This window comes from Propithecus coquereli, unplaced genomic scaffold (assembly GCF_000956105.1).
Source record: "Propithecus coquereli isolate 6110/MARCELLA unplaced genomic scaffold, Pcoq_1.0 Scaffold706, whole genome shotgun sequence".
NCBI lineage: Eukaryota > Metazoa > Chordata > Mammalia > Primates > Indriidae > Propithecus > Propithecus coquereli.
In genome coordinates, this window is record NW_012153130.1 from 526,413 (window position 1) to 552,323 (window position 25,911).

At 50.9% G+C, this 25,911-nt stretch overlaps 1 protein-coding gene across 1 annotated transcript in view; it reads right to left on the reverse strand.

Moving 5' to 3' along the window:
- Positions 1-15,534: 15,534 nt before the first annotated feature.
- The window catches only part of CYTH1 (cytohesin 1), a 74,122-nt gene continuing 63,745 nt past the window's right edge, over positions 15,535-25,911 (reverse strand). Inside the window, 3 exon segments of the mRNA XM_012661328.1 lie at positions 15,535-17,433; positions 20,295-20,449; positions 21,052-21,123. Of these exon segments, the coding sequence (XP_012516782.1) occupies positions 17,355-17,433; positions 20,295-20,449; positions 21,052-21,123 (306 nt within the window). The 3' untranslated portion in view covers positions 15,535-17,354.

Consider the following 25,911-nt stretch of genomic DNA (forward strand, 5'->3'; position numbering starts at 1 on the left):
ACTTAGGAATAAATTTTTATAAAAGTGCAAAAAAAAGTACAAGACTTGTACACTGAAAGTTTCAAAACATCATTGAAAGAAATTAAAGATGACCTAAATTAATGGGTAGTCCTCTGTGCTCATGGGTTAGAAGACCTAACATTGTTAAGATGACAATCCTCCTCAAATTTATCTATGGATTCCACACAATCCCTATCAAAATCTCAGCTGGCTTTTTTGCAAATGGAAAAGCCCATCCTCAAATTCACATGGAAATGCCAGGGACCAAGAGTCACCAAAACAGTCTTGGAAAAGAGCGAAGCTGGAGGACTCGCACTGCCTGATTTCAAATTTGCTGTAAAGTTAGTCGTCAAGATCAAGTGCCGCTAGCACGAGGGCGGACACACAGATCAATAGAACAGACCTGCATTTATGGGCAATTGATTTTAGACGAGGGTGCCAAGACACTTCAGTGGAGGAAAGAACAGACTTTTCAACAAACAGTATTGGGACAATTGAATACCCACATGCAACAGAGTGAAGTTGGGCCCTCACCTCATACCGTCTACAAAAACAAACTCAAAACAGATTAACAAAACGTAACAGCTAAAACTATACAACTCTTAGGAGAAAACACAGGAGATCTTCGTGACCTCAGGCGAGGCAATGGTTTCTTACATATGATACCAAAAGCATAAGTGACCAAAGAAAAAATACCTAAATTTAATTTCATCAGAATTAAAAACTTTTGGCTGAGCATGGCAGCTCACCGTAATCCCAGCACTTTGGGAGGCTGAGACAGGAGGATTGTTTGAGGCCAGGAGTTCAAGACCAGCCTGGGCAACATACGGAAACCCTGTCTCTACAAAAAATTTAAAAAATTAGCTGTGTGTAGTGACATTGGCCTGTAGTCCCAGCTGCTGGGGAGGCCAAGGCGGGAGGATCGTTTGAGCCCAGGAGCTCAAGGGTGCAGCGAACTGTGATTGGGCCATGTAGTCCAGCCTGGGTGTCAGAGTGAGGCCCTGTCTCAAAAAAAAAAAAAAAAAAATTAAAAACTTTTGTGTTTCAAATGGCACTCTAAGAAAGAGCAAAGACAACCCATAGGATGGGAGAAAATATTTACAAATCATGTCTCTGATAAGGGACTAATTTCAATGCAATAATAAAAACAACCTCATTTAAACGTGGGTAAAGGATGCAGACATTCCTTTAGGAAAGTTATACAAATGAGCGAGAAGCACCTGAAAAGATGCTCGGTATCATTCGCCATTAGGAAAATGCAAATCAAAACTGCAATGAACTGCACCATCCAAGGGATGGGCACACTTGAAACTCGGACTTGGGGGGGAGTGGGGAGGCAAGGGCAACATACATCACCTAAACATCTGTACCCCCATAATATGCTGAAATGAAAAAAAAAACAAACAAAAAAACTGCGATGAACTTACATGAGGTAGCAGAGCAGTGAAATCCACAGACAGAAAGTAGAACAGAGGTTGCTGGGGCTGGACGGGGAACGGGAGTTAGTCTTTGGGCACAGGCTTTGAGCTTTGCAAGATGAAAGGGCTTCTGGGATGGATGGTGGTGATAGTTGCATGACAAGGTGAATATACTTAATGCCACTGAATTGTACACATAAAAATGGCTAAACCGGTAACTTTTATGTTATGTATATTGTACCACACCACTTCCCCCCACTTCATCCCTGCTAGAATGGCTAAAATAGACAGAACATAGCAAGTGTTGGCAAGGACGTGGAGAAATCGGAACCCTTGTCCATGGCTGGTAAGATCGTAAATGCTGCAGCCACTTTGGGAGACAGTTTGGCGGTTCCTCAAAGGTGACGCACAGAGCTACCATGTGACTAGCAATTCCACCCTTAGGTATGTACCAAGGAGAAACAAAAATACACTCAACGGCTCATAGCAGCATTATTGATGAAACCTAACAGTGGCACTGGAGGGACACCACTGCCCAGGCCCAGAGGGACGTGGGAGGGAGGCGGCGTGGCCGGGCAGCCTGGGGCTCTCCAGGAGCTGCGGGCAGGGGGGTGGGAACGGGCTTTCTGCACCCTCCAGGGCGCGTCCTCTGCAGAGTCAGCTCCCGTCCCGCCCTAACACTCAGGCGCGAGGTCAGTACCACCAAACCGCTACTTCCGGCTCTGCGCAGTGCATCACCCCGGAGCTCCCAGACGCCAGGGGCTCTTGGGCAGGACTCAGGAGTGCCCCCAAGTCCCAGCTCTGTTTGCCACTTGAACTAGTCGCACAGGCCCCTCTGGAGATGGGCAGCTTCCTCAGCCACACATCTGGGGACAAGTGCCCCCCAGCCATGGGGGTTAGGGGGTCACAGGGCATTTCCGGTTCCAGAGCGGCTGGCAAGTGCCCATGTTGGCCTAAGAGTCAGGGCTGCCATCTTCTGAGTGCTAACCAGGGGCAGGCTCCGCACTTCGCGAGCCCTTTGGACTGCACCGGGCCCCACCCAAGCCCCCCAACACCTCTTTCCACCTGCAAAGAGGCGTCAGTGCCCTGCTTAAAACCCACGAACGGCCTCCTGTCACTTTTAGGGTAAAATGCAAACACGCTCCATGGCCCAGTAAGACTTGGCCCCTGCCTGGCACCCTCTCTCCCAGGCCCACCCTGGCCTCGGTCAGCTCCTCTAAGATACCTGCTGACTATCGGCTCTTCCCGCCTGGCCTAGAATCCTCCACACGCCACAGCTGACTCCGACTCACCCTTAGGGCCCCGCCTGCCTCTCGTTCCGAGGGGAGCGTCTCCCTGCAGGCTCCGTCTGTCCCCCCATCGAGCGCCTGTGCAGCTCGCACGGCAGCTGTGGTGAGTCCGTCACGCAGTCAGTGCTGGGTACGTCTGCCTCCCCCCACTCCTAGGGCCCCTCCCTCCTCATCGGCATTGTCACCGCAGAACCCGGCTCTGAGCCTGGCCACAGCAGGCCTTCGAAATACCACCGAAAGGACAAAGGCTCTGGGCAGGCCTGCTGGGAAGGGGTCTGACCAGCTCACCAGCATTTTCCAAACTCCCTTGGCCTGGAACCTTTCTCTCCTGGAGCCCGGTCACTGCTCTGAGGAACAGTTTCAGACTAGACTAAGGTGTCAGCTGGCCCAGCTTCCACCCGAATGTGCTTCGTCAGGGAAGAGCCCGGGGACTCCGAGGATCAAGCATCTAGTGGAGAAGTGGGGGGCATGGGAGGGGGTTGGAGAGGTGCCCCTTGGCCCACAAACTGCAGCACCAGGCCCTGCCAGGCGTTGAAGGAAACACTTATGAGGGACGTGGAGAAAGTCACTTCCCAGTTGCTCTCACGTCACACCAAGGTCCTACTGGAGCAAACACGACAAAGAAGGACCCACATTTCCCAGGAGCACAGCTCGCCTTCAATAGGGACACACCGGACACATTGTCACAGAGGAGACCTCAGGCTGCCACCTGCCCCCATCGAATAAATTTCAATGACCCCCATATACACTCTCCCTTAACTTTTATACTTGACCTTTTGACTTGTTTCCCGGAAATGGCGGATTTTCTGCAAGGCAAAGGAGCGGAGATTCTGAAGGCCCCTGGGCAGACCTACCAAGCCAGGACGCCGTCCCCATGACCTGCCCCCGTGCACTAGCCCCCTGTTCCTCACACCACGCGACGTGCCCCAAGGAACGTGGACCCTGCTTTAAAAGCCTGTGATCTACCTTTGAGGCAGCTTCTCCCGTTCTCCCGACATCTGTCGTATTAAAACTTCCCTTCTTCCTTGTTGTCTCGATGCTTGGATCTTCATGCGTCACGAACTGGACTCAGTCTGAACCCCATGGGGTTTCGATGATGGCCGTTAGCTGGGCTTGCTTTCATCTCCCCAACTGGGAAACAGATCCAGAGTGGAGTCATGGGTGGCTGGCTTCGGTCCTCCCCACCAGGGCCACCGGCCGGCCGAGGACATGAGGATACGATGGTCACAGCCCACATGGGGGTGGGGGCAGGGACAGCTGAACGAGCTCATCTTGGACTTGCTTCCTCCCAGCTGAACGAACTTGGAAGGCAAATCCTGGGGACGGGGACATTACCCAACATTAGATAAAACTGCAGGATGGCGTTCCTCCACAGGGATCTTGCAGACAGCGGGAGCAGGGACTCCTGGCTCCCTTCCCTCCTCCCTGTGTTCCTGGGGCCCTGCCTGGTGTCCTACTGCTGAGTTCCTGGCAGGGAGTGGCCTGCAATCCTCCTGCCCAGACGTGTCCTTGCCCGTGGCACCCGGTGCCAAGGGAGGGCTAAGCCCCAGGCAGCCAGGCTGGCCCCCCAGAGGCCCCTGCCCTGCAGGACGAGGCAGGGTGGCCAGGGCAGTCTCCTGCCAGCAGGTTTCCAAAGCTCGAGCAGAGGCGTAGGCGCTGCGGAGGCCTGGGGACCTCTTCTGTTTGGAGTCTTTGCAAGCAGCCCTGGGGGGAGGCCCCCCACAAAGCACAGAAACGTGTGGATTCCAGGCCACCTGGGCTGGGAAACAGGGTACGTCAGCGTGTGGATTTCGCCTCCACGCACACCGGAAGGAGCGTGGGTCCGGGCAGGCCGCCGGCGCTAGTTAAAGGCAAGACAGGTTTTATCCATTCCTACCTGAACTTGGCTCAGACCAGCTGGGGACTGACAGCTGAGGCGGGGGGAGGGGATCTCGCTGGAGGCAGACCAAGGACGCAGACAGGGACGGCAGGAGGGGGCTGTGCCACTTGACCTGATGTCAAGGCTGGGGTGACTTAGCAGGATTCTTGCTAAGACTGGCTAGGGCAGGCTGAGGACACAGCCCAAGGACAAGGCCTCGTCACAGAGAGGACGCAGGGCAGCCTGTCTCCAGTTTGGTGGAGGCTTCAGCCTAAAGAGGGGGCTCCGAGTTTGGGGGAGCAGGAAGATTGATCCTCAAGGCTCGAGGCAGGGGTGTCCCTCTGCCAGGGTGTGGTTTAGTCCCGGGGGCTGACACCTGTGTTCTCAGCCGTCAGCGGGGGCCTCCCGCTTCTCACTGGGCCCCGTGGGAGACGTGTGGTCCCTGCTGCCGTCCCTGTGGGCACGTTCCCCCTGCGGGCACATTCGGGCCCATCACAACCGTGTGGGCTGCGAGTTCGTCTCAGCCACAAGGACGTGGGGCGTGGGCCCGGCTGCCCCCTCCTGCCGTCCTCTCACCTTGGTCACACACACGCTCAACTCATGCGTGGTTTGTCCTGAGAACTGATGACACCTGCAGCCTGCGTTTCTATTGAATGTAAGATAAACTTTCCATGATTTTCATTTTTATTCTATCCCCCACTCTTTGGGCCGCAGTTCTCTGAGTGGGGTCCCTCTTGGACCGGCGGCGGCGGCATCACCCCGGAGCTTGTCAGATACAGAGCCCGGCCCCCGGCTCCGGGAGCAGGAAACCCCGGTGCGGTGCAGCAGGCCGGTGTTAGCTCGCCCTGGGGACTCTGACGCAGGCTAAGGTTTGACAGCTGCTTGAGTAAAACCGCGGCCTCTGTTTTAGCTGAACGCACGTGAAGCAGCCGGTTTCCCTTGGCCGGTGGGGCCCCTGCAATCCCTTTCTCTATGGTTGTCACACGTGAGGCCTGAGGCGCCATCAGCAAACCCACTGGTTACCTGAGGAGCAGGTGTGACTTAAAGCTGAGATTCTCCACTTGGCCGTGGGCAGAATCACCTGGAGCTTCCAGGATTAATGGTGCCGGAGGGTCAGGCCAAGTTGGAGGTTTTCAAGGCTCCGGTTTGGGTCTAAGTGTGGGCAGGTCGGGGAATCCCTGGCCCAGATGTGAGCACCGAGCTTTCCTGCCCTGGGTCCCTTTTAGCGCATCAGTCGCTGACAAAACAAATGAGAAATCCGCGCAGCTATGACTCAGACACAAATGCTTTCTGGCCGGGCACACACCAGGGGGGTTCTGAGGGACTCCCAGAATTTAGAGCATCTGCCGCCCTGAGCTCTTGCAGCTGGGCTCGTTCATGGTGACTGCTCCCTAAGGGACAGAGCTGGACGTGGCCCTGCGGCCTCAGTCCCAGACGTGCGGCCTGTTCCTCCCACTGCTGTGGAAAGGAGGCGCCCAGCTCCCACCGGCTCCGCCAGCTGCTCCTTCCACCGCTCTCTCCAGCACATGGCGCGTCTTTGGGGTGCAGGATTCAAGGACAGGCTGGGCTTTAAGAGATCAGGGGTCCCTCCCAGGGCTGCCAACACGTTATAGCTCAACTTCTACCAAAAGCCCGGAAATATCAAATATTTCTTAAAAGGACAAAGACTAACTTTACTTTGGAATATTTAAAAAAGGAAATAAACTGTGCTATAGAATAAACTTTTCTTCAACAACTCAGTTTGTAATATCTCATACTGGAAGAAAAGTTATCTCCAGGACGAAAATCAAGTGCTCTAAGGAATATCTGAGTCAAACAAAGGCAAAATGCCGCAAGACCTTGCGCCTTTCCCACTCAAATAGCACAGTTCCCTCCCTGCCTGGTTTCTGTCGACCTTGGCCCTGTTTGGAGGAAGAGCTCAAGTTTAACTCTGGGCTTCAGGGGAAGGGAAGAGGGGGCCACATGGCCCCGGGGTCAGGGCCTCTGGCTGGATGGTCTTCTCTGTTTTGTTTGCAAAATTAATGTGCTTTGTGTGTGTGATTCAGGGAACGAGAACGTGAATGGGGTCTGGAAATGAAATTTCCTGCCTGTGGTTTGACGCTCCCTGACTCCCAGTATACCCCAAGGACGTCCACTCCACTGGGACAGGCTGTCTCTGCAGAGCCCCGGCTCCTGCAGTGGGAGCACAGAGTCTCTGGGCTGGGAAGCAAATACAGCACCGCACAGCCCGCTGCAGAGAGGAGCCTGCGCCCCGGGGCCAGGCGGACGCTCTAGGCAATCAGCGCTCAGGGCGCAGCCCGGATCTGGGAATGAACCACCCGGCAGTTTCTGTGCAGGCTGGCCTCCCTCCCCGAAGGCTTCTTAAGAAATAAAGAACCAGGAATCCCAGTCCTAATCTTTCCTGTCTGTCCTTGCTAGTGTCAAGGACAAAGGAAGGAAAAAAATAGGTTTTTAGAGATTTAAAGTTATTAATAGTTTGGCCCGGCGCAGTGGCTCACGCCTGTAATCCTAGCACTCTGGGAGGCCAAGGCGGGAGGATCGCTTGAGCTCAGGAGTTCGAGACCAGCCTGAGCAAGAGTGAAACCCCGTCTCTACTAAAAATAGAAAGAAATTAGCTGGACAACTAAAAATATATAGAAAAAATTAGCCGGGCGTGGTGGCGCATGCCTGTAGTCCCAGCTACTTGGGAGGCTGAGGCAGGAGGATGGCTTGAGCCCAGGAGTTTGAGGTTGCTGTGAGCTAGGCTGACGCCACGGCACTCTAGCCCGGGCAACAGAGTGAGACTCTCTCTCTCTCAAAAAAAAAGTTATTAATAGTTTTATTTAGAAGATTTATTGAGGATATAGACTGAGAACTACGGCTCACGAGAAGTCTTTAGAGAGGTTTGGTCTGTCTGTGGTGAAAGAGTGTTTTAGTTTATATATAAGTAGCTGAGGGTAAAATTATATTAAATTTGGGTGTAAGAGTATATATCTGGTTATAGATTATAGAAGTATAATTATTAATCTGGCCAGACATTATCTTATGTGTAGGAAAAGGCAAGAACTATTTTGTAAGGATTATAGTGACTTAGGTAAGAGATGTGGGGTGGGGGCGTGTGTTGTGTCTTGTTTTGTCACCCCCTGAGTGGTGGGGGTCTGGGGGACACAGCTAAATCCAGAGTCCCCAACCGTGGCTGCACCTCGGCACCAAAGGGCAGAGTTCAAAGGGAGCTGCAGTCTGAGCCTGGCCCGGGCCAGTGCGCAGGCGGGTCAGTGCCAGCATTTTGTAGGTTTTACAGGCAGCTTTTCCCCTAAGAGAAGGAAAAAGGCAGGATGTCCACGCTCACCCCTCTGTCTACCACTCTGCTGGTATTAATAAGACAGGAAAGATAACGCAAAGGCATCTGGTGGCTACAATCACAAAGACAGATAGCAACAAGTGTTGACGAGGATGTGAAGGAATCGGACTCCGCATACACAGCTGCTGGGAATGTAAACGGAGCGGTTGCTTCTGAAAACAATCTGGCAGTTCCTCAAAAAGTTAAATGTAGAGCTACCATTAGAACCCACAATTCCACTCTTTGGTATATACCCAGGAAAAGTGAAAACACGCACAAATGTTCACAGCAGCATTACACATAATTACCAAAAAGTGGAAGAAACCCAAGTGTCCCTTAATGATGCATGAATAAAATGTGGCCTGTCCACACAATGGAACATTATCCAGCCATAGAAAGGAACAAAGTACTGTCACTGTTACAACATGACGAACCTGAGAAATACAGCCACAAAAGACCACGTATCGTGATTCCATGGATACGAGGTGTCCAGACTAGCTGACTCTTCGATTAGTGGTGCTGGGGCTGGGGAGACAGGGCGGCTGCGTGGGCGGAACTGTCATGGTCCCAGGTTTTTTGGGGGAAGTGATGAAAATGTTTTAAACTCAACTGTGTTGATGGCTACGTTACCCTGTGAATATGCCGCAAACCACTGAATTGTATACTTTAATTACATGATATGTGAATTATATTTCAATAAAACCATTTTTATAAAAGGTTCCATATAGGAAAGAAAGAATAAAACTGTCTTTATTCACAGATGATCTGATTACGTATCTAGGAGATTTTTAGGAATCTCCCAAAGAGCTACAAGAACTAATCAGTAAATTTAGCAGCTATCCCAGACACGAGGTCAGTATACAAAATCAGTTCTATTTCTTTATGCTAACAGTATGCAATGGGAGCTGAAATTTTTAAAATACCATTTACATTAACATTTTTAAAATATTAAATAATTATGTACATATATTGATATAATGAAGTATTTGCAAAACATCTATGCCGGGGTTTTCCAACCTCGGCACTATTGGCATTTTTGGCAGGACGATTCTTTGTCGTGGGGTGTACACTGGTAGGTACAGCACTGGCTCTTGCTGGAAGGCAGCAGGCCTAGTATGAACATACCGTGCACAACTAGGAGGTTCTTTTTGTTAATGACACCAGCTACCAAAATGCCTGAGTGGGAGAATTAGCCCCCCACAACCTCACAATCTGGTGATAATAAAAGCAAGTCCCAGACCAGAGTCTGCCACACAGAATGGCACTTATTAGATGAACTTTAATCAGCAAAGCAGGCACTATTCATAAGGAGTGCCAGTGTGATCGACACCCTAAGTGACATATATGTACTTACGTAACCAGCCATTGTCCCCTGGCTGGCTTTCCTATACCTGCTCACCACTTGGCAGTCACACAGCTGACAGTTTGCAGCTTTCTTCGCTGCTTGCACAGATAACATCATTCTTGTGAAACCTCAGGCCGGCCTTTGAGATACCTTCCAGGCCCTGCACTCCTGTGGGCCAGCTGATCCAACCAGACCAGTGGCCCAAGGAATCAACTCAACTCGTCTTGTACCCTGGGAACTGACTCAGAACAAGAAGACAATTTCTGCTTCCCAATCCTGAGTTCATCCCCAGCCAATCAGCAGACCCAATTCCCTAGCCCTTTGCCAGTCAAACTATCTTTAAAAACCCTTTCTCCCAAATTCTCGGGGAGACAGATTTGAGAACTTCCTCTCACCTCCCATCTCGTTGCATGGCTCCTGCGACATTAAACTCTTTCTCCGCTGTAACGCCTGCTGTCTCAATGTATTGGCTTCCTCTTGAGCAGCAGGCAGGGGACTTGGGCTGTAACACTTGGGGTGCACTTACACCAGCACCCATGGCTGGACACAGGACCACTTAGGGCTCCTGCCACAGTAGCCCCTGTGAGGGGAAGGGTCCAGGCTTGGGGAGATTCTTCCACCCTATCCGTGCATATCCCAGGGAATGTCTCCAAGTTACAGCAGCTCACATACCCATTGTGCTCCTTAGCAGGTTTCTAACTTCAGCAATAAAACAGAAACTATCTTTGACACCCTTTTGGCAGAGCGCCAGTTGCAGATGGAGATGCAGATAGCAGTAGCCACCTTGAGAGGGTGGCTCTCTCCGATCCTATGCCTGCTGACCACCCCGGCCTGCGCATTCATTCAGGGGTGCAAGTTAGTCCGATTCTTGGGGTTAAAGCTCCAGTCCTCAGCACATAAGTGACATCACACTAAGGGCACTGGAGTAACTGCGAGAGAGTTACAGACCTTGTAACAGACATGTGTTGTTTTACAGTCACTTTCCACCTGCAGGGGCTATTACGGCCAAGTGGCTAATCTGTTGTGAATTTCAGAGTAACCGCTCAGAAACACAGACGAGGGGTAGCCACTGAGATACCCGTGAAGATGAAATGGGATCATAAAAACACTGAGTCTGAAAGAAAGCAGGACAGGGGAAAGGGGACAAGAAACAGATGGAACCAGTTGAAAACAAATAGCAGATGGTAGTTTAAATCCAATCACGTCGGTGATGACATTAAACAGCCCCCTCCTAGCATCGGGCCAGGCCTGAGCTAAGGGTGAAAGGGGTGGGGAGGTGGGAGCAGAGAGAAAGGGAAGGAAGACGGGGCAGAAGCGTTTTAGCTGAGGAGAGACTGAAGTGATGATTTAGACCTTTGGACCTTTTAACACCCAAGATGAGAACCCTGCAAAGTGGCCCACATAGCCATGGAACCCGCCCGAGGTCGTGCATGGCTTTAGGGAACCAAGCTGGTGCAAAGGGCAGGTGGGGGAGGTTTCAGCGTCATTACCAACCTTTGTCCTGAAAGGCATCTGGCAAAAGCACTGAGTGTCCGTGACTCAGACGTGCAAGTGGCTGACAGTCCCCTGCAAGGCAAGCGGGAGTTGCTGCGCGGTAGGAGGGGCTGATCCAACACAGTCTGCGTCTGCATTTGCAAGACAGACAACAGCCGGGGTGCGTAGAGGGGCCGTGCTACGGGCTGCCTCCATTCATCACCGCTTCTTCAACACCGGGCTGGGGAGGTCCCAGGCTGCTGGAATTTGTTCCTGAACCGCTGGCTAACTGTGTTTACCAAAGAGCAAGAACGTGCCTGCGGAGGGTGGAGAGGAGGGGGACTCTCTGCGTCTCCTGCACACAGGTGTCCTGTAGCCTGGCTCTGGCAGCTGTTTCCATGATGCAAGGAACCCTGGGACGGGATGGCCTTCCCACCCTTGGCGAGGTCTAAGCATTTCCCAGAGGGGCCAAAGGCATGTGGCTGGGCTTGCTCCCCCAACACATGTGTTGCCCCCGGGATGCCAAAATCAGAGCATGGAGCGGTGCTGGCCCCCACGCCCCTCCCAGAACTCTTCTCATCCACCCTCGGAAACCTAAAAATCTATTTAAAATGCCTCGGGTTTCCTCACCAATCCTGGAACACTAGACACTGGGGGGTGCTCAGGCCTTGAGAGCAGGGAGGACTGCAGGGAGCCAGGCGCTCACCTTGGGTGCGAAATTTAATGAGGTCTCCAAAGCGTAGTGACCAAGATAACATTTTAACGCAATATTTGAAGAAAATCAAAGTTAATGCAAATAATTCATGAAAACACAATACCCAAATTTTGCATAAAGACGGGACCAGCAACAGTGCTGTGCCGAGCCCTGCTGGAGCCGGAAGCCGAGGGAAGGCTCTGGAAGCTGTAAGTCTGATCCTCTGCCCCCACTGACTCTGCTCCCAAGGAGAAACCGCATCCCACGTAGTCCCCAGGTAGTTTAAGGAGTGCCCCCAAAGTCTAAACTCATTCCAGCATCAAACTCAAACGTCCAAAGTCTAGAGTGTCACCTACATCAGATAGGGGTGAGACTCAAGGCATGATCCATCCTGTGGCAAATTCTCTTCAGCCGTTGAGCCTGCGAAATTGAGCAAGTTATGTGCTTACAAAACACAATGCCGGTGGGGGGATAGGAGGAGGGGTTCCCATTCCAAAAGGGAAAAATAGGCAAGAAGAAAGGTGTAATCAGTCTCAAGTGAGTCCAAAACCCAACAGAGCAGACATTAAATCTTAAGACTCCAGAATAATCTCTGACCCCACATCCTGCCTTCTGAGCACAGTGGGCAGGGGCTGGGCCCCAACACCTTGGGCAGCCCTGTCCTGACGACCTTGCTGGCCCAGCCCATGCAGCAGCTCTCACAGGTTGGGGCTACCAGCTGGCGGTTCTACAGTGCAAGGGTCTCAGAGCGGCCCTGCTCCCACGGCTCTGCTGGGCATGACCCCAGCGGGGAGCGTCTGCAGTGGCTCTGCCCCATGGCAATCCTCAGCCTGGCCCCAGGGCTCTCTGAGGCATCCACTGAAATCCAGGTGGAGGCTGCGGTGCCCACAGCTCATGCACTCTGCAGGTCTGTAGAGTTAGCACCATGCGGAGGCCACCAAGGCTTGTCACTGTGAGCCCGTGAAGGGTGTCCTGGCCCATCCCCTGAAACCATTCTGTCCTCCCAGAGCTCTGGGCCTGTGGTGGGAGGGACAGCCTGGAAGATCCCCAAAATGCCTTCAGGGTCACTCTCCCACTGTCTTGATGACTAGCACCTGGCTCCCTTCCATCTGTGCCGATCCCCTCAGCAAAGGGTTGGGGGCCACATCCTCGCACGTGTTCTTCACTCACTGTGTGGCTAGGCTGTGAATTTTCCAACTCTCACATTCCGTTTCCCTTTTGATTACAAATTCCATCTTTAAATCATTTCACTCACCTCTCATTTTACTATATGCAGTTAAAAGAAGCCACGCAGCACCCTGCATGCTTTGCTGCTTAGCTACGTCTTCTGCCAGCCGTCCTAGTGCATCGTTCTTAAGCTCTGCTCGGGCATGGACATAGTTCAGCACGCTCTTTGCCCCTTTATAATGTCGTGGAGGAAATACAATTTCTCCTCAACCCTCATAAGGTCATAGTTGGGACAGACCCCAGTAATAAAAAGACAGATTAACAAGAGGAAGACAGCCAAGTTTATTAATGTGTGCAGTGCAGCACGCAGGAGAAACCTCATGAACGGCACTCAAAAGGCAGTGGCTTGGCACTCTGGCTTCCACAGCACCTTCTACAAAGAACAGGGAGTTTGCAGCGAATATTAATACAAGTAAAACATGGGAGGAAGCTGACGTAGTTGGTCTGCAGATTCTTCTGGTGCCATCTCTGGGCTGAGGGTTGTCTCCAGGGGAGGAGAGTTTATATTGTCAGGCAAACATGCAGAACATAGGGAGAGCTTCTCTGCTTGCCGCTTCTTAATTGCCTTTGGCTCAAAAATAATTTTTATGCCAGTGAGGCTTATTTTGGGGTGACATGTTCTGGTTTCTTTGAATAACAAGGACAGCTTTTCCTCCACTTTCCAATACCTTGTTCCTCATTTCTGCCTGAGACCGTGTCAAAGTGGCCTTTCCCATCCCTATTTCTACAACCCTCATAAGCTCATGGTTGGCACAGACCCCAGAAACAAAAGCTCCCAACTCTTAAGTTTTGCTTCCCTTTTAGTTATAAATTCCACCTCTACATCATCACTTCAGCCATCTCTAAGACGCTCCAGACTTTCCCTGCAGCTCTTCTCCTCTTCCGAGCCCTCACCAGAACCACCCTTCACGCTCCGTTCACGGCGATGCAGGCGTTTCCTAGCCTGGTCCTCCAAATTCTTCCAGCCTCCACCCACTACCCACTTCCAAAGGCACTTGCACGTTTTCAGATACTTGTCACAGCAACAGACCTACTTCTCGGCACCAATTTTCTTTTAGTCTGTCTTGTGCTGCTCTAGCAGAACCCCACAGACTGAGCGCCTGACAAAGAACCCAGATGATGGCTCGCAGGTCTGGAGGCAGGGCAGTCCAGTCGCAAGGTGCCGGCATCTTGCTGCGTCGTAACATGACGGAGGGCAAAGGGAGGGCCGAAGAGAGGGCAGCTGGGCAGGTGCCACCTCTTAACACTGCTACAATGGCAATTAAGTTTCAACGTGAGCTTTGCAGGGGACAAACATCCAAATTATAGCAGTATCCTTTAAGGCATGAGAGTTTTGAATCTTGAAGTCCAATTTATCCTTCTGGAGGTGGGTGTTGCTGGTGGTTATGGTGTCGTATCTCAAAAACTGTTGCCTAATCTGTGATTTATTGTTGTGACCCTTGTATTTAGGTCTTTGATCCATTTCGAGTTAATTTTTGTATAATAGATGGTATGAGGTAGGAGCCCAACTTCACCCCTTTGCGTGTGGACATTCGGTTGTCTCACTACCCTTCGTTGAAAAGACTGTTCTTTCCCGCGCTGAACTGTCTCAGCACCCTCGTCTAAGAGCAACTGCCCACACAGCTACGAGTCGCTTCCTGGACTCTCGGATCGACTCCACTGGCCCGCGTGTCCGTGCGTACACCGGCACCACAGTCTTGAGTGATCTCGGCAAGTTTGGGAATCGGGAAGTGCGAGTCCTCCGGATTTGTTCTTTTTCAAGATTGTTCTGGCTATTCTCGGTCCCTTGCGTTTCCATGTGAATTTTAGGATGGGCTTTTCCACTACTAAAAAAAAAGCCAGCTGGGGTTTAGGGACTGCACTGAATCTGTAGACCAATTTGGGGAGCACTGTCATCTCGCTTCCATCCACACGCATGAGATCTTTACATTTATTTTGGTCTGCTTTAATTTCTTACAACGATGTTTTGTAGTTTTCAGCAGACAAGTCTTACCCTTTAAGAATAAACAATTCCACTTATAATAGCATCAAAAATAATACTTAGGAATAAGTTTTTAAAATTTTTTGGGTTGTTCATTGTTAGCATATTGGAAACTGATTTTTATGCATTGATCATATATCCTGCAACCCTGAAATCATTTATTAGCTCTAACAGGTTCTTTTGTAGATTCCTTAGGATTGTCTATGTACAAGGTCATGTCATCTGAAAACAAATATAATTCCTACTTCTTCCTTTCCTATCTAGATGCCTTTTATTTCTCTTTCTTGCCTAATGCCCTAACTAGAACCTCCAGTACAATACTGAAGTGGCAAAAGTGAACATCTTTGTCTTGTTCCTGAGCTTAGGGAGTTGTTTTTTAAATGAGATTTGGCATTTTTGTGGTTGGAGGGAAAGAAATCAGTGGCGAAGGAGATTATGCACAAGAGGGAATAACCGACAGAGAAAGATACAGGGGAGGCAGCGCATCACCTGGGCATACCTGGAAACTGAAATCATACTAAAAATGTGCTGCATCGACGGAAGGCACATTTCTTGACTTTAAAGTTAGGTGTTTCACATCTGTTTCTTCTTCGAAAAAAAGGGAGGTAAAGACGATGCTCTCTGCAATAGAAGACAGACCTTCTCCTCCACTTCCAGTTCACATGACCACCGCACTCGAGACAGAAGTGACAGTGACAGCCCCGCACAAGCGCGGCTGATAAACGCGCCTTCCTGCTCAAAGGCCCACCCCAACACGAGAGATGCCACAGGTGACAAAGATGGCTTGAGGAGACTTGGAGTTTATTTGCTGCAGTTCCTTGGCGCTAGTGTACAAGGCAAAAACAAACAAAAACAATTGGAATAATTATAATTTTTTAAAAACCCTGTCAACAACTTTCAGTCATTTCTTTATATTTTATATTTTGACAAAACTTTTTTTAAACAAATACAAAATAATCTAAAAGGAGAAAAACTATACATGGATTATTTACACCTCTGATAAATAGACTAATACTGATCCAGGGGCCGCTCTGTCTAGAAGTATTTGTGAGAACCAGAGCAAGGGACCGGGCCGCCAGACAGGCCCAGCACCAGCCCTGACACCACCCAGACTAGAGCTGGCACCGCCCTGGTTCTCCCACCCACAAAGTTCCGGTTTCCAGCCTGGACCTTCTTCTGTCACCTTCACAAGCTCCGGCCTAAGAGCGCCCGAAGCCATTCCAGGTAGGATCTACACGAAGGGGGGTGCCAGAATGTCCCCCCACACTGCTCCCACCACTGCTCTGGCAAAAGCTATTTCCAGAGATCAGAGGAGCCGCGGCGACACAGCCCTGCGGAGACCCGCAGCTCCTCACCTGCCTCCTGGCGGCAGCGCTCTGCACCAACCCAGTCCAGGGCCATGTGGAGATGGCCAGAGCCACCTGCTCTGCCCAGACCAGCGCGCTGGCCTCGGCCGGGCGGCAGGGGCTGCCCGGAGAGTCCCTGAGAGAACGGCAGGAGAGCGCTGGCCTGGGCGGGCCAGCTCGCTCACATGCCCCACGGGGACAAGGGTTCCAAGAGGCTGACCTTGGCCCTCTCGTCCCACTGCACCCTCTGAGCAGACAGAGACCCGCTTCCCCTCGAGGGGACCCACCCCCAAACTTCCAGAGTAGTCCAGTTAGGGCCGGCTGCGGCAGGAAAAGCTGAAGCCCTAAGGGGCTCAGGCAGGACCTACTCCTTCCTCTACAACGAGGACTGGAGTTTGGGGAAGAGAAGAAAAACCAAATATGAAACAGTTAGGTCATCCCGGATGCTCTGTCGGGAAAACCTTCCTCACAGTTTTGGTTATTAGGTATTTAGCTCAAGGAAAATGCTGACTTTCTACTTTAAAGCCCAACAAGAACTTGGATTCTGAAGGAGAGAAACAGCGCAAGTGTCCAGTCACTTGTCTCCTCTCCTTGGCGCCCCGCAGGCACTTGGGATGGAACAGCATCTGCCGGAGCTGCGGGCCTGCACCTGCTTGCGGCCGCCGCGCCCGGCCAACAGGCCCCGCGGTCTGACCGCGTCATCCGGAGATCTCCCTCGCCCGCTGCACCCTCTGCGTTCTCTACGTCACCCTCCCTGTCGCCCCCTCTTGCCCAGACGAGCACCCGGCAGCGAGCGCCCCCCAGCTCCCGGAGCACAGGAGGGGCGGCCTGCCCTGTCCAGGCTGACACCCTCAGCAGCAGCCCAGGGAGCTCTTCTCTAGTGTGAAGCTCCCCAGACCAGACAGGGCAGAATGCACCCGAACAGTGCTACGTTTTTTAAAAAAAACAAAAAAAAAACAAAAATAGATTTTTATAGTACGTGGCTTCTCTTCCTTTCCACCATTTTCTTGACATAGAATAATATATCGATACATGTATTTATGGTGCAGGGGTGAAGGCTTCTTCATGGGGAAACCACCAAGAGGTAAACAGTCCGCTTTGAGCTCTGCTATCAGACCCGCTGAGCGGGAGACTGGCAGGAGGCTGCTCTGCCGACAGCAGCTCTGCTCTGCTGAGAGAGAAGGTTCGGGAACCCATGCTAGACAGGCAGTAGGCCCCTCTTCCCAGTAATAACTGCCCGCCCTTCTCCCATTTAAAAAAAAAAAATAGCAAAAGCAGAAGCTAGTCTCTAGGAACTCGGGGCAGGGCCTGGAGGAGAGGACGCCCCTCAGCGGCACCGTCTGTGGAGGCCGGGAGACGGGGCCGGGGCTCCGCAGGCCTCGCGGCTGACGCCCTGGGCTGCACTCAGTGTCTTTTCGTGGAAGAGACCTTCTTTTTCCGCGCCGCAAGCATCTCGTAGAAAGGGTCCCTGCTGATGGCTGCTCTGGAGCACAGAAAGGGGAGAAAATAGAGGCATGAGGGGCATGGCCATGGAGACACAGTCCTGGGTGGGGGCTGCTCAGGGCCCTCGTGCCCCCCCCCCCCAACTATCCCATAGAGGCCCAGTCAGTGAGTCAGCTCTTGCTGCGACCACACAGGGCTTAAGGTGACTCGCTTCAAAAAATAGACACACGCCAGGCGCAGTGGCTCACGCCTGTAATCCTAGCTCTCTGGGAGGCCGAGGCGGGCGGATTGTTTGAGCTCAGGGGTTCGAGACCAGCCTGAGCAAGAGCGAGACCCCGTCTCCACTAAAAATAGAAAGAAATTAATCAGACAACTAAAAATATATAGAAAAAATTAGCTGGGCATGGTGGCACATGTCTGTAGTCCCAGCTACTCGGGAGGCTGAGGCAGGAGGATCACTTGAGCCCAGGAGTTTGAGGTTGCTGTGAGCTAGGCTGACGCCACGGCACTCTAACCTGGGCAACACAGTGAGACTCTGTCTCAAAAAAAAAAAAAGAGACACACAGGGACACATGACAAGATAATTTTTTTTTTTTTACCTATTTCAATCTAATAATTAATTTACATTTAGGAAGAGAATCATTGCACATTCTTACAGCTATATTCTAATTCAGAGAAAAAGAGCACACACGGTACTTTAGTTCCACCACTGACATCCGGCTTTCCTTCATGGCAGCAAGTGCCATATCAAGCATGTCACACGGCAGTCCCTGAGCAACTGAGCTCTGCACGGTGGCAGCAAGCGCAGCTTCCGGAGTCACACTGCTCAGGCTAGGGGAGCAGCACCACCTCTGTGTGGCTCCGGACGACTGACTTAACCCTGCTGTGCCTCAGTTTCCTCATCTGTGAGACAGGGAGATGCCTCGTGACGGGAGGAGAGAGGCTGCGCTTGCAGAGCGGGGTCTGCGAGTCCCGAGGCTGGGCGAGGGAGTCTGGACAGACCAGAGGAGCTGACTGTCGGGGGCTTGGCTTCACTGCAGCTACGGCACTGACCGTTCCACGTGTGGCTCTAAAGAATGCTTAGTCCTCCTGGCCACAGAGCTGCAAACTGTACGAAAGACAGAACGTACGATGCCAGCCAGGACTGTTCTGAGAGAACAGTGAGGGGAGGCCAGGGGGCCCACGAGCTCCCACACGGCAGCAGCGGGAAGGCTGCAGGGCCAGGGCAGCGTGGGGTTGTCCTGAGAGACACGCGGATCAACAGAGGCTAACCCGCGCGGGCCAGGGACTCGGTACAAACTAAGGAATGTGTCACATCGGTGGGGAGAAATGCGTTATCAGTCGGGTCAATCAGCTATTCATTCAGTTGTGAGAACAAAATTACAGCCCTTACTTCAAACCATATACAAAAAATAAATTTCATAACAATTAAAGAGTTAAATATTTTTAAAAACACGTTTAAAAAAAGACATAAGATGCGTAGGTGACGTCCACCTGGCCACAGGTCCCCACTGTCTTCTTCCCCAGACCACAGGGCCGGTGCCACGACTGGCGGCGACTCTGACAGCTCTGCACACGCCCAGTGGGGAGTGGACCAGGCCCACCCAAGGCCACACTTCCGATGACAGCCACGAGCCCAGGGAAGCGGCCCAAGTCCAGGCAGTGGCTGGCGTGCCCACTGCACACTCTCACCGGATCCTCCAAGGAGCCCAGTGAGTCAGGAATGACCTCCATCAGAGGGAAGGGGCAGGTCACCCTCGCTGCCAGGCTACGCTGCCCGGCTACGCTGCCCAGAGACAGGGCGAGGTCTCAGCACAGGGTGACCCGACTCCAGACCCACACTCCCCCTGCCTGGTTCCTGTCTCTTCTCAAGACTGCTTTTGCGGGAATAAATCATCTACTTCTTCCCACCTCCATCTTTAGTCACTCAGTACTTAACCGTGACCAAAACACCATACGGGTTTGAGTAGAAATACCAAAAAATAAAACAAAACGAAGACTAGAGAATATTCACCCCTGTAGGGGGCTGCAGCCTGGGTGGGACAAAGCCCATCACACAGAAAAACAGGGACCTCAGAGGAAACAGCTGGGTCACTTCTGATGGCTGGAGTACCCAGGAGGGAGAACAAGGACGTGCTCCTGGGAGCCATGATTGCCAAGAGGATGAAAAGCCAGAATGCTCAGTGCCAATCCCCACACAAGAAGGGGTAGCAGTTTGGACCGGGTTGCACACAAGTCCCAGACAGGAACATTAAGGAAGAGAAGCCGCTTGGGTTCAGAAATTACATTTCCAGACACCTGCCACAACAGGACATCTCTGTCCCTGTAACGAACCCTACACTAGTGTGACCTGGAGGAGCAGACAAAGCCCGGGGTCTGCGGCTCCGTTCTTAGCTGTATGACCTGGAGGCAGCATTTCCCTACTCCCAGACCCTCGGCTTTCTCCCAGCACAGTGGGGCGTGGTTCTATGGGACTTCTGGCAAATTTCTTAACCTCTATGGGCCTGCTTCCTCAGCTGTAAATGGGAAAATGGTGTCTTATAGGAGTAACAAATTATAAAACATGATCACTATCTCTACTGAGCTATCTCCATGAAAATGAGATCTGCTGCCTTAGACATGGGAAGACAGCTCAGCAGATGGCACTGTGCCTAAGAACTCGCTCACCTGGGGAACCTAGGCAGGAGGTGCTCTCTTAAAATTGCATAACAGCCAAGAATCCACAGGTCTCCTGGGAGGTACTCTGGGAAGTACAACTGAACCATCCATTCCCTGAGGACCTAACACAGAGCAGGAGCACAGGGGAGGTAGGGCAGTGGATTCCGGAGCTGGGATGATCGGTGTCTGACAGTGTGAGTCACGGTCAGGCAGGCCACACTCCTGTTTGCAGATGGCACTTACTTAATGCACTTGATCCACTCCTCCTTCTCCTCGGGCGTGGGGGCTGAGATGCGGTACACGGTGTGGTTCCCCTCCACCACGCGCCCGTCCGCCTCGGTCTTGCAGGCCTTGATCACTTGGTCTTTGTTGTCGGGGATGTACAGCTCAAAGCAGTTCTGAGAAGTGACAGGGGAGAGGTGGCACAAAGGTCTTAGGAAGCTGCCGACCAGAAAATGTTTGTTTATTTCCCAAAACACTCTTTATCTGACCTTCATAAGACACAGGCAATATATGTCTTCCCGTGGAAAAGAGGAGCCCAGAAGCAGAGCTCTGGAGAGCGTAACTGGACGTAAATAGCGTTTATTCGCAAACACGTCAACCAGAGACACGGCGAGAGCCGCAGGTTACTTCATCCTTTCTAAAGCCAAGGCAGTAATATCATGATAGTCCAAAACACAGAAAAACATTTATAAAATACCCCGAGGTATAAAATACCCTGAGTGCTTCCTGCTGCCATTCAGGGAGGGACAATTTCTACACCTCGGTGACGGTCAGTGATACTACACCAGACAGAACAAAAGGTGATTCACAGTCTCACCTCTGGCTTCAGTGCTAAAGATAATCAAAAAATTAGACTAAATTAAAGGCATGATACTACTTTTCAGTTTTTTTGGTGTTTAAAAAGAAAACCAAATAACTCTGAAATTTCATTCTTTTCCAACGAACTTTATGCTCATTCCCTTTCTCTCCGCAAAAATTTCTCAGCAAAGATACTCACTGGTTTTTTTGAGTCCTCCACTTCCCGGATACTCAGATTTTCTAAAGGGATGATGCCACGGGGCTCCTTATCCTACAGGACAGTTGAAGACAGGGAGACTTCACCACCCAGTCAAGGACACGCACTGTTCCATTCCCTCCCGGCAGCTCATCCTAACTCTCCTGTCTTCTCCGTGACATGAAATTCACATGTCAGCTCGAGGGACCACCTCCTATGTTCTAAAGCAAGAGGAGGTGCAGAAGTGTCTGGGGATCGTCCCTGTAACCAGAAGTCCTTTGCAAGTGGAAAGCCCAGGAGGTTCAGCAGATGCCCCGGAAGGCCCTGCCCTCCCCCTCCCTTCTTGCCCTGCCCTCCTGCCACCTCCCGAGCCTCAGTTCTGGCGTCAGCAGCTCCAGGAAGCCTTTCCCCAGCTCATCCAGTGCCCCGCTCTGCGCCCCCAATGCCCAGGACCACAGCTGTGGCACAGACCATTCCTTACGTGCTGTCTCTGCCCGCTGCCCCCACTGCCCTCACCGCCCTCCTGACGGCTCTACCTGGATCTAAGGAGGCACCGAAACTCCTGTCCGCGACAGAGCTAACCCCACCCCCACTGGTCCTCCCTGGCAACTCATCCTAACTCTCCTGCCTTCTCCCACAACATGAAGCTCAGAGTGCAGCTCGAGGGACCACCCCTTACGCCCTCCCCTCACAGCGGAGCCCCGGCACATGCCTGCACAGGTCTGCGTAGCCTTCACTGTGCTCCCCGACACCCAGCTAACCACTCACTTCACAAGTCATCGTATCTGATCAGGGTTCCACACGCAAAAAGTGTTTAAAAAATCAAGTTCTACAGGTTTTGTAACAGCAAAGCAGTCTTTCAGCCATTTTCTCATCCCTGGTGGCAACTATTTCGACTGCCTTTGGCCAATCTGTTTGGTATCTGCCGCTGTGTCTCATACATCTCTAAGACACCATGTTTGAACTGCTGCCTTTTGTGTGTGCAGTTTAAGATGCTGCCTGTAGCAGAAGAGGACGTGGCTCCTGCTCTCACCCTGGCGTGTTCACACTCCCCGTCCCCCTAAGTAAGTATCTGGTACTTTGGGTCAGAGCCGCACACAGCGTTTTCATCAACACTACTTTTCTCTTCAGACCCGTGCCACACAGTAACCTTTTTTTTACCTTTTTTTCCAGAAAATCTTCTCTCCCTCGACCCCCCGCACTCAAAATCACCTTTTACTGGGGGTAAGGGTTGTTTCTTTTATCTATTTTTCTATGACCTTAAAACCAAAATCAATTATAAATGGTTCATCTCTTGTCACAATCTCCTTTTTAATGCTAATTTCCTGATGGCACCTCCCCCGGAGCCCGGTCCACCAGCCTGGCTGCCTCAGGCTCATCCCCACTCCTCCCTCCGCGCTGCCAGGCCTCCCCTCTCCTCCCCTCTCCGCTTATCGCCTCAGCTGGCAGAGCACCCCCTCCGCTCCCATCCTGAGGGCGTGTTGTGGGAACGTGTCTGAGACCCCGCTTATTCAACACTGTTTCTACTCGGCCCTCACACCTGACTGACAGTGTGGCTGGGTGTGACAGCCCAGGCTGGATACAATCCTCCTCCTGGACTGTGACGGGCGGCATCCCCGTCTAGCTGTCAACATCGCCCTGTCCAAAGTCACTGCGGTTGCTGATGCTTTGCATGTGACTGCTGTTCCCTTTGTCCTCAGTGTTCAGAGACTCCAGGAGGATGCAGGCTTGGTGTGGACCTATTTTCAGCCATTGCGCAGGGCATCCAGTAAGCCTTTCAACTTGGAAACACACATTCCTCATCTGGGGAGAACTTTAAAAAAAAACCGTCTTTTCAAGGGTCACCTCCTCTGCTTTCTTAGTCCTCTCTGGAGCATGGTGGACCTCCTGGACTGGTTCTTTTCTCTTTAAAAGAATCTTTCCTTTATTATTTTCCATCTCTTTGCCTTTTTACTCTTTCTGGGAGATATTCTTGGTGTTTTTCATCCAACCCTTCAATTTTCACCCTCTTCACTCCCATCTCTAGGGTTATCTGGTGCCTGAACATTTTGAGGATTCTGCAGGGCTGAGCTGAGTCACTGCCAGGTGAGCAGGTGAAGAGTTAGCATAATGTGGACCTTAATAAGGCTGTAACTTCATTCACACTTAGGCTGGTGGGGCCTGCGACATCTGGGTTATGTGTGCATGATGCATGTTCTCGATGTAAGGTGATTTTAAACCAAGAAGATTTACACTGTGGTCTTCAGCTGGGAGTAGGGAGTAGATTATAAGGCGACCCTTATAACCACTGGGGAACCCCACAGGAGATCCTGTATCGTTTCCTGCCCCTGCCTCGCCCATCTCGCTGCATCACGAACAACGCAGCCCTCCTCACTCTTCTGCTCACACCCATCCTCTGCCTGGGACTGGACAGCGCGAGCCAGCGCCACTCACAGGAGCATGCTCGATCCCGCGGATGCTGTGGCGGAAGCAGACTGAGAGAAACTGATGGAAACACGGAGAGGGGTCCCTATCCAGGGTCCTCCTCGCTGGAACTAAGTGGATGGTCAGGCCTAAGAACAGGTACCCGACACACATCCCTGATGACTGTGTGCCTGGTAACCACCACGTCCCCAGGAAGAGAGTGCTAACCAGCGTTAATGTCTTTGGCTTATCGGATTTTTCTTTAAGACCATTGTTCTTGTAAAAATAACTGTCCAATAAAAGACCTTAAAATACTGCAGAGAAGAAAAAAGGCGAAAGGTTTAAAAACATTGCAAATCCAATCACTCCTAAATTACCACTGCTGGCCTGAGGTGAAGATATGCTGTGTGTGTATAGAGGGAGAGATATAGGTTTTATGAAAATGGTATATTTCAGTTGGTGTCATTTCCATAAAAGACTTTCCATCTTAATTTTACAGAATTTAATAGAAGAAAAAAATGGAAACAGAAACTGGAGAAGCCTTGAACTTCAAAGTAAATGTTTCTTTACCGTAAGAGTTCCTAAAATAACTTTATTCGAGTTAAGAAAAAAAATGCTTATGAAAAACGTTAAGAAGTTTTAGTCATTCTTTTTTTAAAAAAATATGTTTCAATTTTACCTGTTGCTGAGGCTGGAGTGCAGTGAAGCGATCACAGCTCACCGCAGCCTCGAACTCCAGGCCTCAAGCAATCCTCCTGCCTCAGCCTCTCAAAGTGCCGAGATTATAGGCGTGAGCCACCACGCCCAGGTTTAACAGTATGTCTTGACTCTTTGTTTTGAAAGATAAGAAATATTCTCATAATTCTTCACATCCTTCCTCCTCCTACCTCCTGATTTTTGTTAATTATTTCATTTTTGCATTGCCTAGGTTTGTAACAGTCATGGTCTGTTCTATGGCCACAATTTCCAGTTATTTACTATTAGTGCTATATTTAACTGTATGTCAGTACTGGTTCTATGTTTAAGTATATTTTAGTATTAGTCTTACATTTATGTTCATAGTAGTTCTATATTTAAGTGTATGTTGGAGTTAGCTCTGTGTTTCAGTGAGTTAGTTCCATGCTCACCATTGGGTTTTTACTTCCTGGGGCCTTTCTTTGATTCATTCTCTTCCTGGCTAGATGCTACTGTCAAGCAGGTTTTTCAAGAAGGTTCCAGGGTGCTATAGTTCATGTTTTCTTCTATGGTAAGGCCACTAGCTGAGATTCACTTTAATGATAACGGGTCTGGATGAAGGCTGCTGGGTCATCTTCCCTTCACACCTGTGGAGACCTTCAACCACTAGCTTCTGGCACTGAAAGCTGCCCGAGATGATCTGCTTTTGCCAACTGAATGGCCAGAGGCCTTGCTCCAAGTTCGACTGTAGGGCTAGCTAGGCCTCGGGGCCAAATTTATGTAAGTTTCCTGAAATACAGTGCACTCTTTTGATTTGTACATTCAGAGTTTTTCCTCCTTTTCAGACAAATAATGTCATGGGACATCATACTTTGATTTTGCAGGCACCAATTATTCTGGTATTGGGATCATCTTCTGTCCCCCACATCCATTAGCTTTTTATCTAATTGTTTCAATTCTTGTCTTTTTCTGATAAAATCTCTGTGATTAGCTCAAACCCTTCCTCCAGGACGTGATTAGATTCTCTGCTAATCTGTTCCACTCCTAAAAGTTTTAACTTATGTGTTAATAAGCTATAATTCAACAATTACATAGTTACATTTCAAATACATTACATAGTTTTGGTGCTCACTTGTTTTAAGACTACAACCTCTCCTTTCTAGTCTTCCTGCTCATGCTGGTCACTCCACGAGTGGCTCCTGATTCCCTCCTCTGAATCTCTGACCACCGACTTAAGGCGGAGGGTCAGGTGTTTTGTATTCTAGCACTTTCTATAGTCTTCTAAGAGAATGGTGAGTGAAGGAGAGCTCATCTAAGACGACCTCTGACCTCTCTTCTGGGACTGTGAATGTCCAAAGTCAGGGTTTGCTCTCCCTAGTTCAGGGCGGACATGGTACTTTTGGGAGCCCTCCATGGACAGTTTTCCCAACTGCACACACAGTCCTGAGCCTGCCCCTGTGTCACAGTGAGCCCTGTTCTTTCACTTCCTATTTCGCCAATTTCTACCCAGCAGATTTTGTTCCTCCTTGATCAGAGGGGAAAATAATTCCCACTCAGCGTGCTTCCCTCGGCCCGAGGGTACCCACGAGGGCTGCCGTCACCTCCCAGGGCTGCAAGCTGGGACCCTCCACTCTGTTCCCGGAGCTGCTGCGGCTGCCCTGTGGCCAGCAGCAGGAGTTCACTGAATTACTCAGGCCCCTTTCCTCACTTGGTTGCTGTTGTGTCCCATTTTTACTAGTTTCTTGCTCTATTAGATAATGCTGTGTGGAAGTTTCAATCTACCAT